Here is a 15758-nt window from a genome sequence, read left to right as displayed (position 1 = left end):
AAAAAAAAAAAAAAAAAAAAAAAAAAAAAAAAAAAAAAAAAAAAAAAAAAAAAAAAAAAGGAAAAATAAAAGAGAGACCAGAAAGAAAGAAAAAACCATAGAACCTTTGGAGTACTTCAGTTCCTATGGCTTTGTCAATTAGGTTTGTGAAAAAAAGGTTGGGAAAATGGAAGATTTTATGTTTTCATTATTGAGTCTTACATTTTACCAATTTCACCTGTGTTTTTTGATTACTTTTGGGTAGCCATGTGTTGATAGGATAGTTCAGGTAGTAAATGAGAGAATCCTCTGCAGTTGAAATGTCACTGTTTCTTAAGATTTGGCTGCAGGAACTGACCTGTGCTATGTCATTTACTACTAGAGGTGATATTTAAAATCTGCAAGTCTCTCTCTGCTAAGTGTTCAATGCCGTGGCTTTGAACTGTATGGGGTCTGTTTCCAATTATCAATATATGCTTACTGACCACAAAAAATACATAACCTGTGAAGGATGCCAAACAATGATTTCTAAAACAAAAATGGGTTTGGTCCACTTTCTTGCCTGTTTCTTTCTAGGCACCCACCCTTGTCCTGTGATTTTCAATTGGGGAACACACCAATTATTTTACCTTGCTTTGTTGTCAGTTTCCTAGTATTTTTCTACTTATGTTCTTGCGAAAATGTAATTGTTTTCTTTGTAGCTTCTGGCTTCAGCATTTTCTTAGATTCATATTTTATAGGTTGAATTAGAAGCTTAGAGCCAGTTTAGTATTCTATTTAGATTCAATTTTATGGGTTCAAATGTGTTCAAGACAACTTTTTTATATTTTCAGTGTATTTAGGATTTGAATTTGAAGTTTTAAAAAGTAGGATTACATTAGGTGTCTAATGTTTTAATTGTGGGGTACACTTGGAACATAGTTTGGACCCAAGGCTGGCATCTAGCACATTTAATGTAATTTTAGTAGTGGGGAGTCCAAAATACAGTTAGTATTATGGAGCTCGAAATACCCCCAAAGGGTGAACACTTTAGTATCACTATTCATATGTTGTTTTTTTGCCACACGACATAGATGAGTGAATTATGAAATATTAGGTAGAAAAAAATTAAAGGGAAAATGTAACCATTGGTTAGAGGAGTTGTTTGATGTATGTTATACTTATTATGAATAAATGCTTGCATGATTTTATCACATGCTAATGATGAGAACATCATATAAAAAGATAGAAAGTTGTTTTTGATTTTAAATGATGCATATATGCTCGTCGTACAAATTATTGAGAACGTATTCATGCATCAAAACAATTATTGTAGGGTCGTTACGTATGAAACTGATGCTACTTATAGGTATTTATTGAACCAAGATATTATGAAATTGGTACGAGCTTGTTGGGTTTTGTATGTACGAAAGTAGTGCACACATTGGTAAACATCTTGAGCATATGAAAGGCCGGACTCCAAGGCCATAGAATTTTATGTCTTATTAAAAATGAATAACATAATTCTTATTTGCATATTAATATATTTTTTCGATCTAATAATAAGATCACTCATCGAGTATTTTATAATACTAAGGAAGAGGCCTATGAAATTGATCATTAGTCAAACAGATATGGCATCATTTAAAATTACAAATTACTAGTAATTAATATGTCATCCTACACCCAAAAAGCAAGTCAATCCTTATTTATAACCAAAAAAAAAAAAAACAAAATTTCAATATTCAATAAGACAGCATCTTAGTTTAGTTGCGGTGGTCCTCACGTCACTGAAATGGCTCCATTAATGGGTATATTTCTGCAGCAATGCTGCTGCTGCTGCTGCTCAGCTTGCTCTACTGGTTTTGGAGTGGACAAACTCAGCTGCAAATCAGGAGCTTGATGATGGCTCTTTGTCTTCTGTTTCCCATGAAAATGGCTGCTTGAGCTCGAACATTTGATGGGGTTCTCAACGAATTTGACTGCCTTATGATCTTCATAACCAAACCAAATGGGTAATAAACTTTGATGAACATGATTATGAATTGGAGTTGAATTTGATGGAATCCCAAAGGAAATGGATGGAGGCAGGTTGCTTGGCTTGGAATTGTTGCCCTTCACCACTTGCACTCTGAATTTGTCCCTTGTAGCTACCTACCATTCATAGATCACGATGAAAAAGTTAATTATACGTAGTCTTCGGTGTTTAAAAAGTTTCAATTTAGTCTCGGAATACCGATAAACTTACCCAACATAATATTTAATGAATAGTAGAAATTTCAACGAGAAGAAAAAAATCTAAAGAAGAAAGTTTGACCTTTTTATTTCTCTAAATTACTTTTAATTCAAAGTATTATGTCATATAAGTTTATTATTATATATTATAGATAGGCACTGCTAATATCATCTCTTTCAGCAGTTTATGCATTTAATGAGTCAATGAAAATGGAAATTCAAGTAAACAAACACAAGAGGGTTATTTTAATAACATTCTTCATAATTTTCTAATGGCAACAATTGGATTGTTGGGACTTATTGATATATATATATATATATATATATATATTGTTTAATATGAATATTCATTATCTTAAAAAAGTGGGTTATACTTCAAAATTCAATCTTTTTCTAAGAATGAAAAAAAAAGTTGGATTGAAAGATGAAGAAGAGGTTTGAAGGGAAATTACATCGAATAAGCTCGGGCGGCGGTGTTTTCTTTTGTCGAGACTATTGAGTCGAAGAAAGTACTTTTGTGCATGGCTAGCCACTTGAGTCGGAGTTCTCGTAGTAACAAATTTCCTCGAGATTCCTCTCCAATCTCCTTTTCCAAGCTTTTGTAACCCAACAAGAAACATTCTATGCTCTTCTTCAGTCCATGGCACACCTTAACAATACCATAAACACAATCACATAATCATTTTTCAAAGAAGAAGATCGAAAAGGTTTCGACACAAGAAACGAACGAAATATACCGTAATCTATCAGCTTAAGCTTTCAAACAACAAATGGGAACATACCCTTTTTTCTTTCATGGGTTTTGGTAATGAGGTCATCTGAGAGATACCCATTTGACAATTTCTCACAAGAAGAGGAGGAAGAAGAAGAAGGTAAACAATCCAAGCTAATGCTCTTCTTCAACAAGGCGGCCGCCGCCGCTCCCGCCACCGTCGCCGCCGCCGAAGAAGATGAAACTCCATCAAGATGAACTCCAAACAGCTTAAATTTACCTCTAATCTTTTCTTTTTGAATGATGCAAGTTCTTGAATTGTGACCCACATTGCCACAATGGGAACATTTCCTCACCATTTTCTCTCTCTTTCTCTCTCTCTAGAACTCACAAAATAGCTTGAAAAAACATAATATAATGTATAAGCTTGAGGTTTGGTTTGGTTTAAATTAATTTAGGGTTTGACTTAATTAAGACATATATGTTAGGGTTTTCTTTTTTGTTCTTGTTTTGTGTCGTAAAGAGTAAGTCAAGTATGAGTGGATGAAAATTAAAAAAAAAAATAATATGAAAACCTTATCCTAAAAATGGCATCTTTTTTCAAAGTGGCACATGACCAACGTGAGGTATTTGTCGGATTTATGAAACATTTACTCGGATTGTACTGCCCTTTGTTTGTATTCTACTTTCTAGGGTTTATATTATTTTTTTTGGTGGGATCACTTGCTACAAAAGAACAAAACTTTTTAGAAGCAAATTGGTAGAACAATTATTCAATGTCATGGTGACCATACATTTTTGTTGTGGAAGAGATAGTATAAGCCTCTTCGAATCGAACTCGACCTTATGTTCGTAGTGGATTGAGTGTTGAAAGGTAAGGAATAGTCTTAGTCGTTGTATCATTTCTTTACTCAGGTTTTACGTGTACATTAGCTTTGGTTTAATTTATGCCTGACCCAAAATTTGAAATTCAAATTTCGTATAGAATTCTGATGTTTTCTTCTATTTTGTGTGGCATACGTGTCACCTTACTTGTATCAAATTTCTTATAAGAAAGAGTATGGTCGAAATATCAACTGTGAGATTCCATAGCGGTTGGGGAGGAGAACGAAATATTCTTTATAAGGGTGTGAAAACTTCTCCCTAGCAGACATATTTTAAAAATCTTGAGGAGAAGCCCGAAAGGAAAAATCCAAAGAGGACAATATCTATTAGCGGTAGGCTTGGGCCGTTACAAATGGTATTAGAGCTAGATATCGGGCGATGTGCCAGCAAGGAGACTGACCCCCGGAGGGAGTGCAAGAACATTGGGCCCCAGAAGGAGATGGATTGGGGGTTCCCACATTGATTGGAGAAGGGAATGAGTGACAGCGAGGACGTTGGCCTCTGAAAAAGGATGAATTGTAAGATCTCACATCAGTTGGGAAAGAGAACAAAACATTCTTTATAAGGGTGTGAAAACTTCCCCCTAACGTATTTTAAAAACCTTGAGGAGAAGCCCAAAAGGGAAGGCCCAAAGAAGACAATATCTGTTAGCGGTGGGCTTGAGCCGTTACAAATGGTATTAGAGCCAGACACCGAGCGACGTACCAGCAAGGAGACTAGGCCCTGAAGGGAGGTGGACACGAGGTGGAGTGTCAACAAGGACGTTGGGCTCCGAAAAAGGATGAATTAGTTGGAGAGGAGAACGAAACATTATTTATAAAGGTGTGAAAACCTCACCCTAGCAAACACTTTTTAAAATCCTTGTAGGAAAGGCCAAAAGAAAAGACTCAAAAAAGACAATATTTGCTAGCGGTGAGCTTGAGCTGTTATATCAACCCAAATTCTTTTAACCTACTTTGTTAACGGAGAAACGTTACGTTTGGGAGCGGGGACAAGCCACTCCATATAAGTCTAAAGTTCATTAATTGGCATATGAGAACAAGTTCTTTGGGAGTCCCAAGTTGTCTCCAACATGGTGGACCAAATCTAAGCCCTAACATGTATTATCTATTTTGATACTTCTATTCTTCTCATTAATGTTTGTGTTTTCTAACAAGGGACAGCTTATCTTGTCATTAAATATATATATGTAACCTTAAACGACCAAGAATTTGTCCCTAAAGATATTGTTTCCAACTGGATTTCAAAGAGGAAATGAGAGAGCTAGCTGAGCTTACTTGTTCTAACCCAAGTTATGAAAAGAAAATTAAATTATGAAATTTCGGGAGAGATAATATATTCGAACAACGAACCTCCACATTGATATGATATTGTCTATTTTAAGCATAAGCTCTCGTGACTTTGCTTTGGGTTTCCTTAAATAGTCGAGAGATAGTGTTCCTCACTTATATACTCATTGATCTTTTTCTTAATTAGCTAATGTCAGATCGTAACAATTCTTGACAATATATATGTATAGAGATAAATTAGCATAACGGTATGTTACATGTACAAACGATTTTGCAATGCCTATGTTAATACGAGCGTGATTTTTTTTTTCTTTTTATTTATCGATTTGGACTTTCCGAATTTGGTTTATGTCTTTGTCCATCAAAACTACCAAAACTCGTGCTTAAATGCCAAAAAAAAAAAAAAAAAATCTTGAAGTGGAAGATTTTGAATTTCTAATCCACCCTTATAGGTGTTCATATGACCCAATAACTCAACCAACTCAGACAGTTGAGTTGGGTTAGATTTTGTTCTCGTTTAGATTGAGTTGAATTTTTTTTAAAATAAAAAATTAGGTTCGGTTGACATTTTTTTTGCCTACCCGAAAATAGAATTAGAACCAAACTCAATTCTATCTTTCTCTTAAAAAGATTAAGAATATTTAAGGCCGGTAATGATGTTAGCGATGTATTTTGACTTAAATATTTTATATTTGATATTCTAGTTATTAATATAACATGTACTATAGATAAGTATAATTTTTTAAAATAATTAAAAAAAAAAAAAAACAATCGGACCACCAAACCCAAAAATAGAGAATTGGGTTAGGTTGGGTTGATTGCTCGAGTCACCAACCTAATTAACATAAAATTTCAGGTTGATTCAAAAGATTTTTCGAACCCAACTCGTATATACCCGTACTTTCAGAGCTATTTCTTGTCCCATTGAATTCATGAATAACCCCATTCGAGATCTTCCCATTACGAACAAAAATGTGAGATCCCACATCAGTTGAGGAAGAGAATGAAACACCTTTATAAGGGTGTGAAAACTTCTCCCTAGAAGACGCGTTTTAAAACCCTTTAGGGGAAGCCTGAAGGGGAAAGTTCAAAGAAGACAATATAACAGTGTATTAGGGTTGTTACAAATGGTATCAGAGCCAGACACTAGGCAATGTGCCAACGAGGAGGTTGATCCCCGAAGGTGGATTTGGTGGAGGTCCCACATCGATTGGAGAAAGAAACGAGTGTCAGCGAGCCAGCAAGGATGCTGGGCCTAAATGGGGGTGGATTGTGAGATTCCACCTCGGTTGGGGAGGAGAACGAAACATCCTTTATAAGGGTGTGGAAACCTCTCCCCAACATACGCATTTTAAAAACGTTGACGGGAAACCCGAAAGAAAAAGTCGAAAAAGGACAGATCCACACCCATATTTACAACATTTTAACCCTTTTTTCCAACTTTTACGCCAACAATCCTAAAGTAATTTTGACAAAAAGATGAACCTTTTTTGTTTTTATTTTCTAAAGTAGTTTGACTTAATCAATGGACTTTGCCTTACCTGCACTCATCTTGTTTAATATTAATAAAACTAATTAATTAATTCAAATATTTTAGTTAATCCCTTAATTATTATTATTTATTTCTTCCATTTTTTTTAATGTTTATTCAGACCAACTTGAGTGGATATCTTATTTATCAAAAATAAATTCTATATTATAATTATTACACAATTTTTAAATAATTCTAAATTTGACTGCTAATTTTATTTCTATTTTTAATTTTAAATTATAATAAATTATTAAGTTTTTTTCTATTATTTGTCAAATGGCAAGCAAAGGAAGAGAAAGTTAAAGTGACATCTTACCAAATGAAGAGTCTAAAATATTAAAGATTTTTAAAATATAATTTAATAATTATTAAATTAATTTCTTATATGACACGTGTTTTTAGTGCTATAAAAAATTATGTATCATATTTGATATGAATTATAATCTAATATTTTATATATATTTATTGATCTTATTTAATTCTGTAAATAATTATAAATAAAAAAAAACTTTCACAGCTAAAATGGTTTTAGCAAATATTCTCAGTTTTGACGTGATAGTATCGACAAATTCGTTTGATTTTGAAAAAATAAAACGTAATTTACAAAATAAAATAAATTGCACGTCAGAGTGATGCTTAGCACACGAACTCAGATCTAAGTTAGGGGAGATTATTTCTTTATTCAACCATACACATTGTCCTTCAACTTGCATCTACTCTAAGCCTAGTCGTAAAAATCAATCTTATATCAAATCTCGGCTAAGGTCCTTCAAATGTAACGTAGCGTTTTATCAAATCATCTTGGTTCTAAACAATACGACCCACATAGTTCTACATCGATCCGAAGCTTGAATGAGGTGTATTTGGACCCTTCATTGGGTTAGAACAGCCTCAAATTGCTCCACCTTACGAGAACCTATAGAAGCATTATTGTTGAGATTTTTATCCAACCTTATCAAATCTTATCCCAGTAACATTATTAATATGACTTATTTTAGAATTGTTACGAATGTTGGGAATGAACATTTCATTCGTAGATTTACTCGTGTGTCACATACTTAGATGTGGTCTAGGTTCATTCATGTACTTCTACTTTACACAAATGTCACATGCTCGCTAGCTTCAGCCTTGTTTCATCCACAAACCATATCTTACTAGGAGAGGTAACATTTGTAATGACCCACGCTCAGGATTTGGAATCGAGATTTGACACCTGATGGTCTAGCATTCCCTTGCATCCCTTGCGACAGGTTCACGTTACGTACTCCTCGCTTTTTATGCGTGAAGACTATGCCCAAAGACTAACACGAGTCCTTCTAGTATATTTTGTCCTCAGTCACATGCTTTCCAAGAACATTTCTAGGAAGTCACGTAATATATCATCGCATCTTAAGAGTAGAGACTATTGTCGTAGACCAATCTGGATCCTTCCAACATGTTTTGTCCTTACTCACAGAATTGCTCTAAGTAAAGCACGCATAACCATAAAATTTCTATGATTGAGCCACCGAAAAGGAACGTATACCTTGTTAGTATAGGTAGTGACTTTTAATTCTTTTAAGTCTTTTTAGTCATCCTACTCGTAGGGTAGCTCTCTTTCAAATGTTGGCTAATTCATTCACATACTCCTCCCTTGCTCGGTTTCATATATTATACCTTAAGCATCACTGATTCTCTAATGAACAATTTGTTTATGACTCAACCATAAACGAAATCCCTCTCGTGAGAGGCTCATACCCCAGTGTTCAAATACTAAAATTAGCACTTAAAAGAACAACTCATCTACTTCCCCCGAGTGAGGTGTTCTGGGGAAGCCGAAAGCAAAGTCATGAGAGCTTAGGCTCAAAGTGGACAATACCATACCATTGTGGAGAGTCGTGTTCGTCTAATATAGTATCATAGCCATGCCCTAAACTTAGTCATACTAATAGATTGGTAAATCCTCAAATGTCGAACAAAAGACTCCAAAGTCTCCAAAATGATAGGCATATTAAATCAGCTACAAAAGTCATTCTCACCCATGCAAATCAAACGACAATGTCTCACAAACAAAAGTTCATAACTCCTTCAGGATTAAAATCGAATCGCATATGATCATTCTGTGAAATATTAATTTTCTCAATTAACAAATCTCTAAAAAGATATCAAATATTTCATGAACTTGGGCTCGTTTGAGGTGTTTATTTAAGTCTTTTGACCTCTAATATGAACTATTAGGTTAAGCAAGTTGACCTGTCTATTTGGCCTCGACCTCCTCGACCTCCTCCTATTTGTCAAGGAGCTAGTTAGTCCCTCTTTGGAACATCGGGAACTTGCACCGATTTAGGTCGTTCCTTGGTAAAAAATATATATATATATATATATATATATATATATATATATATATAGATCGACTTTCATAATTAATATAAATTAGCCTTTTTTAGGCTATAGTATTTATTTATTATTATTTAAAATATTATACATATTATTCCTATTTTCCAAAGTTCTTTAGTGTTTTAATTTTATATTTTAACTTTAAAAAAAAAATGAAAATATTGTTTGGTTGTTGTTAAGTTTTCTTTTGTGGTAATATATTTGGAGAGTTTCTCTAAATTACTTTAATTTTGTTTGCTTAGCCTTTTTCATATAAAAACAATGCTTACCTTGCACTCACCCCCTCTATACCCTATAGTGTGCATTTTAATTTTACAATTTATTCACTTTTATTTTCAAAAATAAATAATAAAAAGTGATCTCTAACGACTTATCTGTCTAAATCCTATCGATTGCATACTCGTGAAGATGTTTTTTGCAACGATTTCTTGAACGAGTGTCTATCTTAAGGTATAAATTGAAACACCTATTAAAATTTGAGCGGAAAATTGAAACATTTGTCATAGTTCAGACTGTAATTTGATAGAATTAAGAGTTTAAAGTAGACCCATGTCGAGCATTTAAAATTCAAATTTGGTATCAGATGGTTTCAGCATTCCCGTACATCCCTTCAACATGGTTACATTGCTTACTCATTACATCTAAGGATGAAGACTATTTCCACGTACCAACACGAGTCCTTCTAGCATAATTTGTCTTGACCTATGCCCAAGATTTGGAATTCGGATTCGACATCTGATGGCTACAAGATTTGGATATGATCTCAATTTATTAAAAAATTCAAACAAAAGAGTTCAAAAAATTATTACCGTCAATATATGGATGAAAATATATTATCTCCAAACCTTTTAATGTTACTTTTAAAAATTTATGAGTATTTTCGAAATGTAGTTCTAAGAGTAAGGATATTTATAAGTATTAATAAAACTTTTAAAAAGAATACGGGCAGTTTTAAAACTAATAAAAATTGAAGAGTATTTTTTAGATATATATATTAAAGTTTAAGGATATTATTAAAAAAAATTAAAATTTTAAGGATGTTTTTGGTTTATTAATTTAACCTTTTATTGGGCCGAAAAGCCCATCCGTTTAGAACCCTAAAAGGCTTGTGGGCCTTTTCGGAAGTGAATAATGGGCCGCATTAAACAACTGGGCTGTTGGCCTTAACCTGAAAAGTAGTAGTGCGTAATTGGGCTGAGTGTCACTTTTGTAATTCAGATTAAAAAAACAGGGGTGGAATTGTATAATCATTTTAATATTTAAAATATAAATAAGAAATCAGGAAGCGACGACAATGAAAGAGAAGACAGTTTAGCTGAATTGTCCAAACGTGCAATCTCGCGTAGTCTCTAAGAAACGCGCAATCGTTTCAGAGGTGAGATTTCAGTTTCGATTCAGTGTGTTCTCCAACTTAATTCACTTTTGTTTATTGATGACTTGTGAGGTTTTAAATATATTCCTCAACCAATTTCAATTTTAATGATTATTATACGAAATTGAATCAAACCGAAAGTATGATTAGACACTCCTTATTAGTTTACTTTCCTATGTCCCAATTGATGATATTAGCCATGCATGATATGTGTACGTTGTTACATAGGGAACGATTAAAGTTTCGTTAACTAACCCCTAATCGTGAACTCGACTCGACTCGAATGGCAAGAGTTTGTATAACATTTTCAGTACATGGCTATGGAGACTTTTAGGTGTTGGACTTTTGACCCGTAATGTCAAATTAATTCTTGATGATAACAAACTTATTCTTAATTACTAATAATTTGAGTGATTTGAAGTGTCCATGGTATACACCTTGCGATGACAATTTCAATACATCTTGAATCACCTCAAATAAATATAGCTTAAATGAGGAGTAGAAAATTCGGGTCCTTAAGCAGTAACAATTGCCCCATGAAGACTCGGTTTCGCTACAACTCCGATGAGTTCCCTTAACCAAGCCACTGCCTATGAGTTGCTAGCTCATTCTTGAACAGGCACGCGGTCAGAGTCCTGGTCTCCTCCTACTGCTTGGAAGCTTATGGTTCCATGTTCTATTTCACTCCCCGATGGGCGTTCTTTTCACCCTTCCCTCACGGTACTACTTCACTATCGGTCGCCCAGACATGATGATGTTATAACTAAGTTGTCATCGTGGACCTTAATATCTCAAGTTCTATAACATTAACCATTCGCGGTCCTGTTGAGTTGATATAATTTTTTGATACTCTTAATAAGAAGTGTCTAATAAGTCTTTAAATTTATAATTAAAATTTAAAACTAATTATTATGGTAATATAAATTAAAACCTAAAATTTTAATTTTATGCCGTATATATTAATTTTAAAATAATTAAATACTTAAATATTAAAATTTTAATTTGAAGGAAAAAAAAAACGAAAGACGATGGAACTAGAAGCCCATTGCTTGATTGGTCTCTGTGTCCTTTCAACTGAGCACCATGGGACCTCTCTCTGAATCAACCTTTCTCACCTTCTTCAATTCCACGAAATGGGTGCGGTTTTGGCTGAATTTGGTCGCTTTAATGGTAGGGTCGAAACCCTTTTCTTCTTCTTCTTCGTCAAAATTGTTGGTTTCTGTGTTTCTGTTGCATTAGAGAAAAATAAGTTAGCAATCACTTCTCTCTTTTAGCAGTACGGTTGTGTGAAAGCAAAAATGGGTCAGGAAAAAGAGCTACCAGACATTGCCAGATCTCTGTTTGGGTTTGCAGCCAAACCAAGCAAGTAGCAGCAGACCCCACAGTTCCAAGTTTCTTGCAATGAAAGATGTGGAAATCGTAAGAAATTCATTTATATTTTACTCACTTAATGACCAAGTACACCGCTACCAACAATTGTTTCTTTGGACTTCTCTTAAAACGAGAGATGTTTCTATTCGTTCCCCTCGTTCCTCTTTCCAACCAATGTAAGATCTCACAATATACTCTCTTGAAGGCCAACGTCCAATACACTGCTCGGTATCTGGCTCTAATACCATTTGTAACCACACAAGTACACTCTCTTTGGACTTTTCCTACAGGCTTCCTTAAAAGTTTTTAAAATACCTCGGGAAAGGTTTTCACGCCCCTACAAGTAATGCTTAGATCTCTTTACAACCAGGTGAGATCTCAAGTTGGTTTTTTTTCTTTTTTTTTTTGTCATTGTGCTGTCAAAGAATTTGCTTCGGGAAATCATTCTCGAGCACTGAGTTACTTCATCATTCAGCATGGAAGCTGAATGATAATTACACTTAGTTCAATGAATGTATTGTCTTTTCTGGGAAAATCGAACCGTACTCTGTTTAAGCACATTTTGTCCAGTAAACTCTTGCATTAAAGACTCATTGAAGAAGACCCTTCTCTTTCTTTGTTGGGTAATTAGTAAAACCAATGTACAAGAGAGAGGTTTTGGCTCCTGAACCTGAAAAAATGTTGCTTCACTTTCACAGAAATCGGATTTAGAGTCCAGAGCGACAATTGAGATGGTTAGAAATTAAACCCACTTACCAAAGCCTGCAGTGCAGAGTAGAAGGCAGAAGCCACTCTCTCAATAACAGCTAGATGGAAGAGTTGCGCCAGCATTGAGGTTGTAGTGTAGGTCACCATTATTTCCTTAGTAGTTTCTGGTCATTGCTCCAGATTCCATTATAGCTACATGGTCAGAGCTCAAAAGAAAATCAGAGAAAATATTTAGAAATGAGGGAAAAAGTGGGGTTGTATCAAATCAGATCCAATGGCAGAGCTCTGGATTCAAGAAGCCATTGTAATGGAAAATGGATTCTTGATCCGAGAAATGAAGTCCATCGGATTGCATGGTTTCATCATATGGTTCGGGTTCAAGCAGTCCATAAGAACCAAAACAAACAGATGGGGTGTTTGGGTGTGCTTGCATCATGATTTTCAGGCTCTTTTCTCTCTCTTTCTCCGAGACTATATCTGTTCAAAAGTACACTGGTGAAACAGTGAAGTTTCTCTCTTTTTTCACATTTGATTGCCGTAAGTTCTCAGTTGTTGTGTAATACTTTGTTCCTTTATTTACTCTTGCTTCTTCTCATCCACCTCTGTTTCCTTGTCCAGTATAGCTAAAAAGAAAGGGACTTTGTCCGAAAGAAACGGACTTTTCTGAAAAAAGGTACTGACAAGACCTGGCAGGAACAGAAGTTTCAACAGAGAGAATCCAGATATTTTGATTACGATGACTGCAGTGGATCAGAAAATAAGCGGTCGTGAGCAGGACAAAGGAGATGGCACAGAGAGAAGGACATGGGCCATCAGCCTTAAACAAAGAGTGAGTGGTTCTCCAAACTTGCACCTTTTATGGAGAAACAAAAGCCAAGTTCTTTGAATCTTCTTCTCTTGCTTTCTTTGGGATGTCTCTGATCTCCTGTGAGTCAAGAACCATAAAGCCATCACCTTTTATGGTCACCATTATCTCCTGTAAGCAGTGTAGCAGTCTTTTTGCGTTTAATACTTTGCAAGTTTGAAGTTCATTACAAAGCCATCACATCCATTACTTGCCTAGTGATTCAGAACCACGGTGCCCTTTTCAGAAGATTTGGTGGGGGCTTCCACTCTATAGTTTCACATCCTATTTTGGATGACAAAGATTAATCAAATGTAAGGTTGCTTTCTTTGTTCGAGTATGTTAGCCTGAGCTGATGCTGGAGGATAAAGATGGGGAGTTTTCGTCTACAATGCTTCAAAGTTGAAGAGTGACTTGAGGAATGCTCTGGTGAATATGGCCAGTACAAATTCTGTCATTGTAGGTGAGATTCTGCCTCTTCGCACTCCAATTGCAGCTGGATTTCCTATCCTTTTGACTCTGCGGGAATCTGGATGCCCTGCTACTGATGCAGATGATCATATAGTTGATCAATTGGGGTTCTTAGGCTCTTCTCCAATGGCCACTGCCCCGCCACGGAACGATATGGGGGATGTTTCCGGAGGTTGTTTGAATCTCTCTGGTAATGCTGAGTTTCAAGATCAGCTAGCAGGAGCAATTCCTATTGCTTCTGTTTCTCCAGTGAATGCAAAAGATTCAGCATTTTCAACCCCTCAGTTCCATCAGTTAGGGACTTTTAGAACTCGCTTCGAACACAGTTCCTCTAATGCTTCAAACTCTTCATTTGCAAGTTCTCTAAACTGTGAAGGTGACGAGTCTCTATGTAATGCAAATAACGAGTGGGAAAACGGTCATTTTCCTTATAATCAGCCAATTGCTAGGGGTAATCCAGTAAGATCAGATTTCCAGACCATTTCATCGATGGAAAACTTGGTTCAGAATGGCTGGATGCCATCCAACACTATGAACTCCAAGTTATGGAATGAGCTTTCTCTGAGTCTTGCCACATCCAAACCTGTGATCGTTGGAGGAACCAATTTCCTGGACCAGTATTCACAGCTGACTTTTTCTGGTGCTACTCAGCCTTGCTTGAACAACACAGAATTAGCCTGCAACTCCATGGACCTCTCTCTAAGTTACAATTATGGTAGTCCTGTTCATCCCTCTCAAGCAATATCAGGATCAAGATATCTTTCCGTCATTCAAGACATACTTTCCCAAATTGCAAGCTATCCACTGGAAAGTTCAGATCAAGTTAGCCATTCATCAACCACAGTTGGATTTGTGCCATTCTCATCAAGTTCCCTGGAGACTCAATGGCCGAAACCATCTGGTGATGCCAAGAGATCCCATCTGTTGACTTTACAACAACTGGTAGGTACACTGAATTATAAATATAACTGTTAGTTTTCTGATTTTGGTCTTTATATTCTTCTTGAACAACTTGATGATGATTCAGATTGATGAGAGGTACACTCAATGCTTGGACGAGATTCATACTGTTACATCTGCATTTCATGCTGCCACCGATTTGGATCCTCGCTTGCATTTTCATTATACTTACCAGACAATCACTTCTGTGTATAAAAGCCTGAGGGAGAAGATTACTAATTGTATCCTTGCAATGGGAATGAATTCTAACACAGTGTGCACCAAGGAGAAGGAAAAGTCCTTCGAGACAACGTTCATTCAGAATCAGTGGGCTCTCCAGCAGTTGAAAAGGAAAGATAATCAATTATGGAGGGCACAGAGAGGCTTGCCTGAAAACTCTGTCTCAGTTCTAAGGGCGTGGATGTTTCAGAACTTTCTCCATCCGTAAGATTCTGTGATAAATCTGGTTTACTTTGAATATGTTGAAGTAATCACTCAACTTTGGAGAATTTTCAGGTACCCCAAGGACACAGAGAAGCACTTACTTGCAGTAAAAAGTGGATTAACCAGAAATCAGGTTCTTGCTGCTTCAGGATATTCTGAGAACTTTCATACGAGTTTGTCACTGTTTCTGAGTTCTGCTATTTGAATCTGGGCAGGTATCTAATTGGTTTATCAATGCACGTGTCCGGTTGTGGAAACCGATGATCGAAGAAATGTATGCTGAAATGAGCAGAAGAAATTCCTTTCAAAATGATGAAGGATGATTCGAAAGAATTCGCCCGTCTGAGGTAAGCATCTGCAGCAAGAAGATGTAGCTTGAACCTGTGAATGTGATTGAGCTATATGGAACGTGAATAGATTAGAAAACCCAACAATATACAATATGGATGGGGATTCAACTGTACCTTTTGTACCTTTTGGTTGTCTATTCGTTAACCACATCGAACATTTGATATATTCTTTTCGGTTGTCAAAGAAAATGGACCTGAAGAATCTCTTTTGCCTCGCCTACCTAGCTACATCATAGACGACTGATGAAATGCATTAGTGTAAGGGTGAAAGCA

At 35.6% G+C, this 15758-nt stretch overlaps 2 protein-coding genes across 2 annotated transcripts; one reads left to right on the top strand and one right to left on the bottom strand.

Annotated features, from left to right (window-relative positions):
• Positions 1 to 1584: 1584 nt before the first annotated feature.
• On the bottom strand, positions 1585 to 3288 carry LOC111454467 (probable transcription factor At5g61620). The gene is made up of 3 exons (XM_023095958.1): positions 2976 to 3288; positions 2646 to 2842; positions 1585 to 2112 (listed from the first exon to the last, which is right to left on the bottom strand). The coding sequence occupies exons 1-3, from the start codon at positions 3262 to 3264 to the stop codon at positions 1741 to 1743; spliced, it is 858 nt and encodes a 285-aa protein (XP_022951726.1). The 5' UTR covers positions 3265 to 3288; the 3' UTR covers positions 1585 to 1740.
• A 10130-nt stretch (positions 3289 to 13418) lies between these two features.
• On the top strand, positions 13419 to 15750 carry LOC111454290 (homeobox protein ATH1-like). The gene is made up of 4 exons (XM_023095716.1): positions 13419 to 14694; positions 14780 to 15135; positions 15208 to 15268; positions 15351 to 15750. The coding sequence occupies exons 1-4, from the start codon at positions 13717 to 13719 to the stop codon at positions 15456 to 15458; spliced, it is 1503 nt and encodes a 500-aa protein (XP_022951484.1). The 5' UTR covers positions 13419 to 13716; the 3' UTR covers positions 15459 to 15750.
• Positions 15751 to 15758: the final 8 nt, after the last annotated feature.

The sequence above is a fragment of the Cucurbita moschata genome, unplaced genomic scaffold (genome assembly GCF_002738365.1).
Source record: "Cucurbita moschata cultivar Rifu unplaced genomic scaffold, Cmos_1.0 Cmo_Scf00016, whole genome shotgun sequence".
NCBI lineage: Eukaryota > Viridiplantae > Streptophyta > Magnoliopsida > Cucurbitales > Cucurbitaceae > Cucurbita > Cucurbita moschata.
This window is presented reverse-complemented; position numbering and strand designations above follow the sequence as displayed.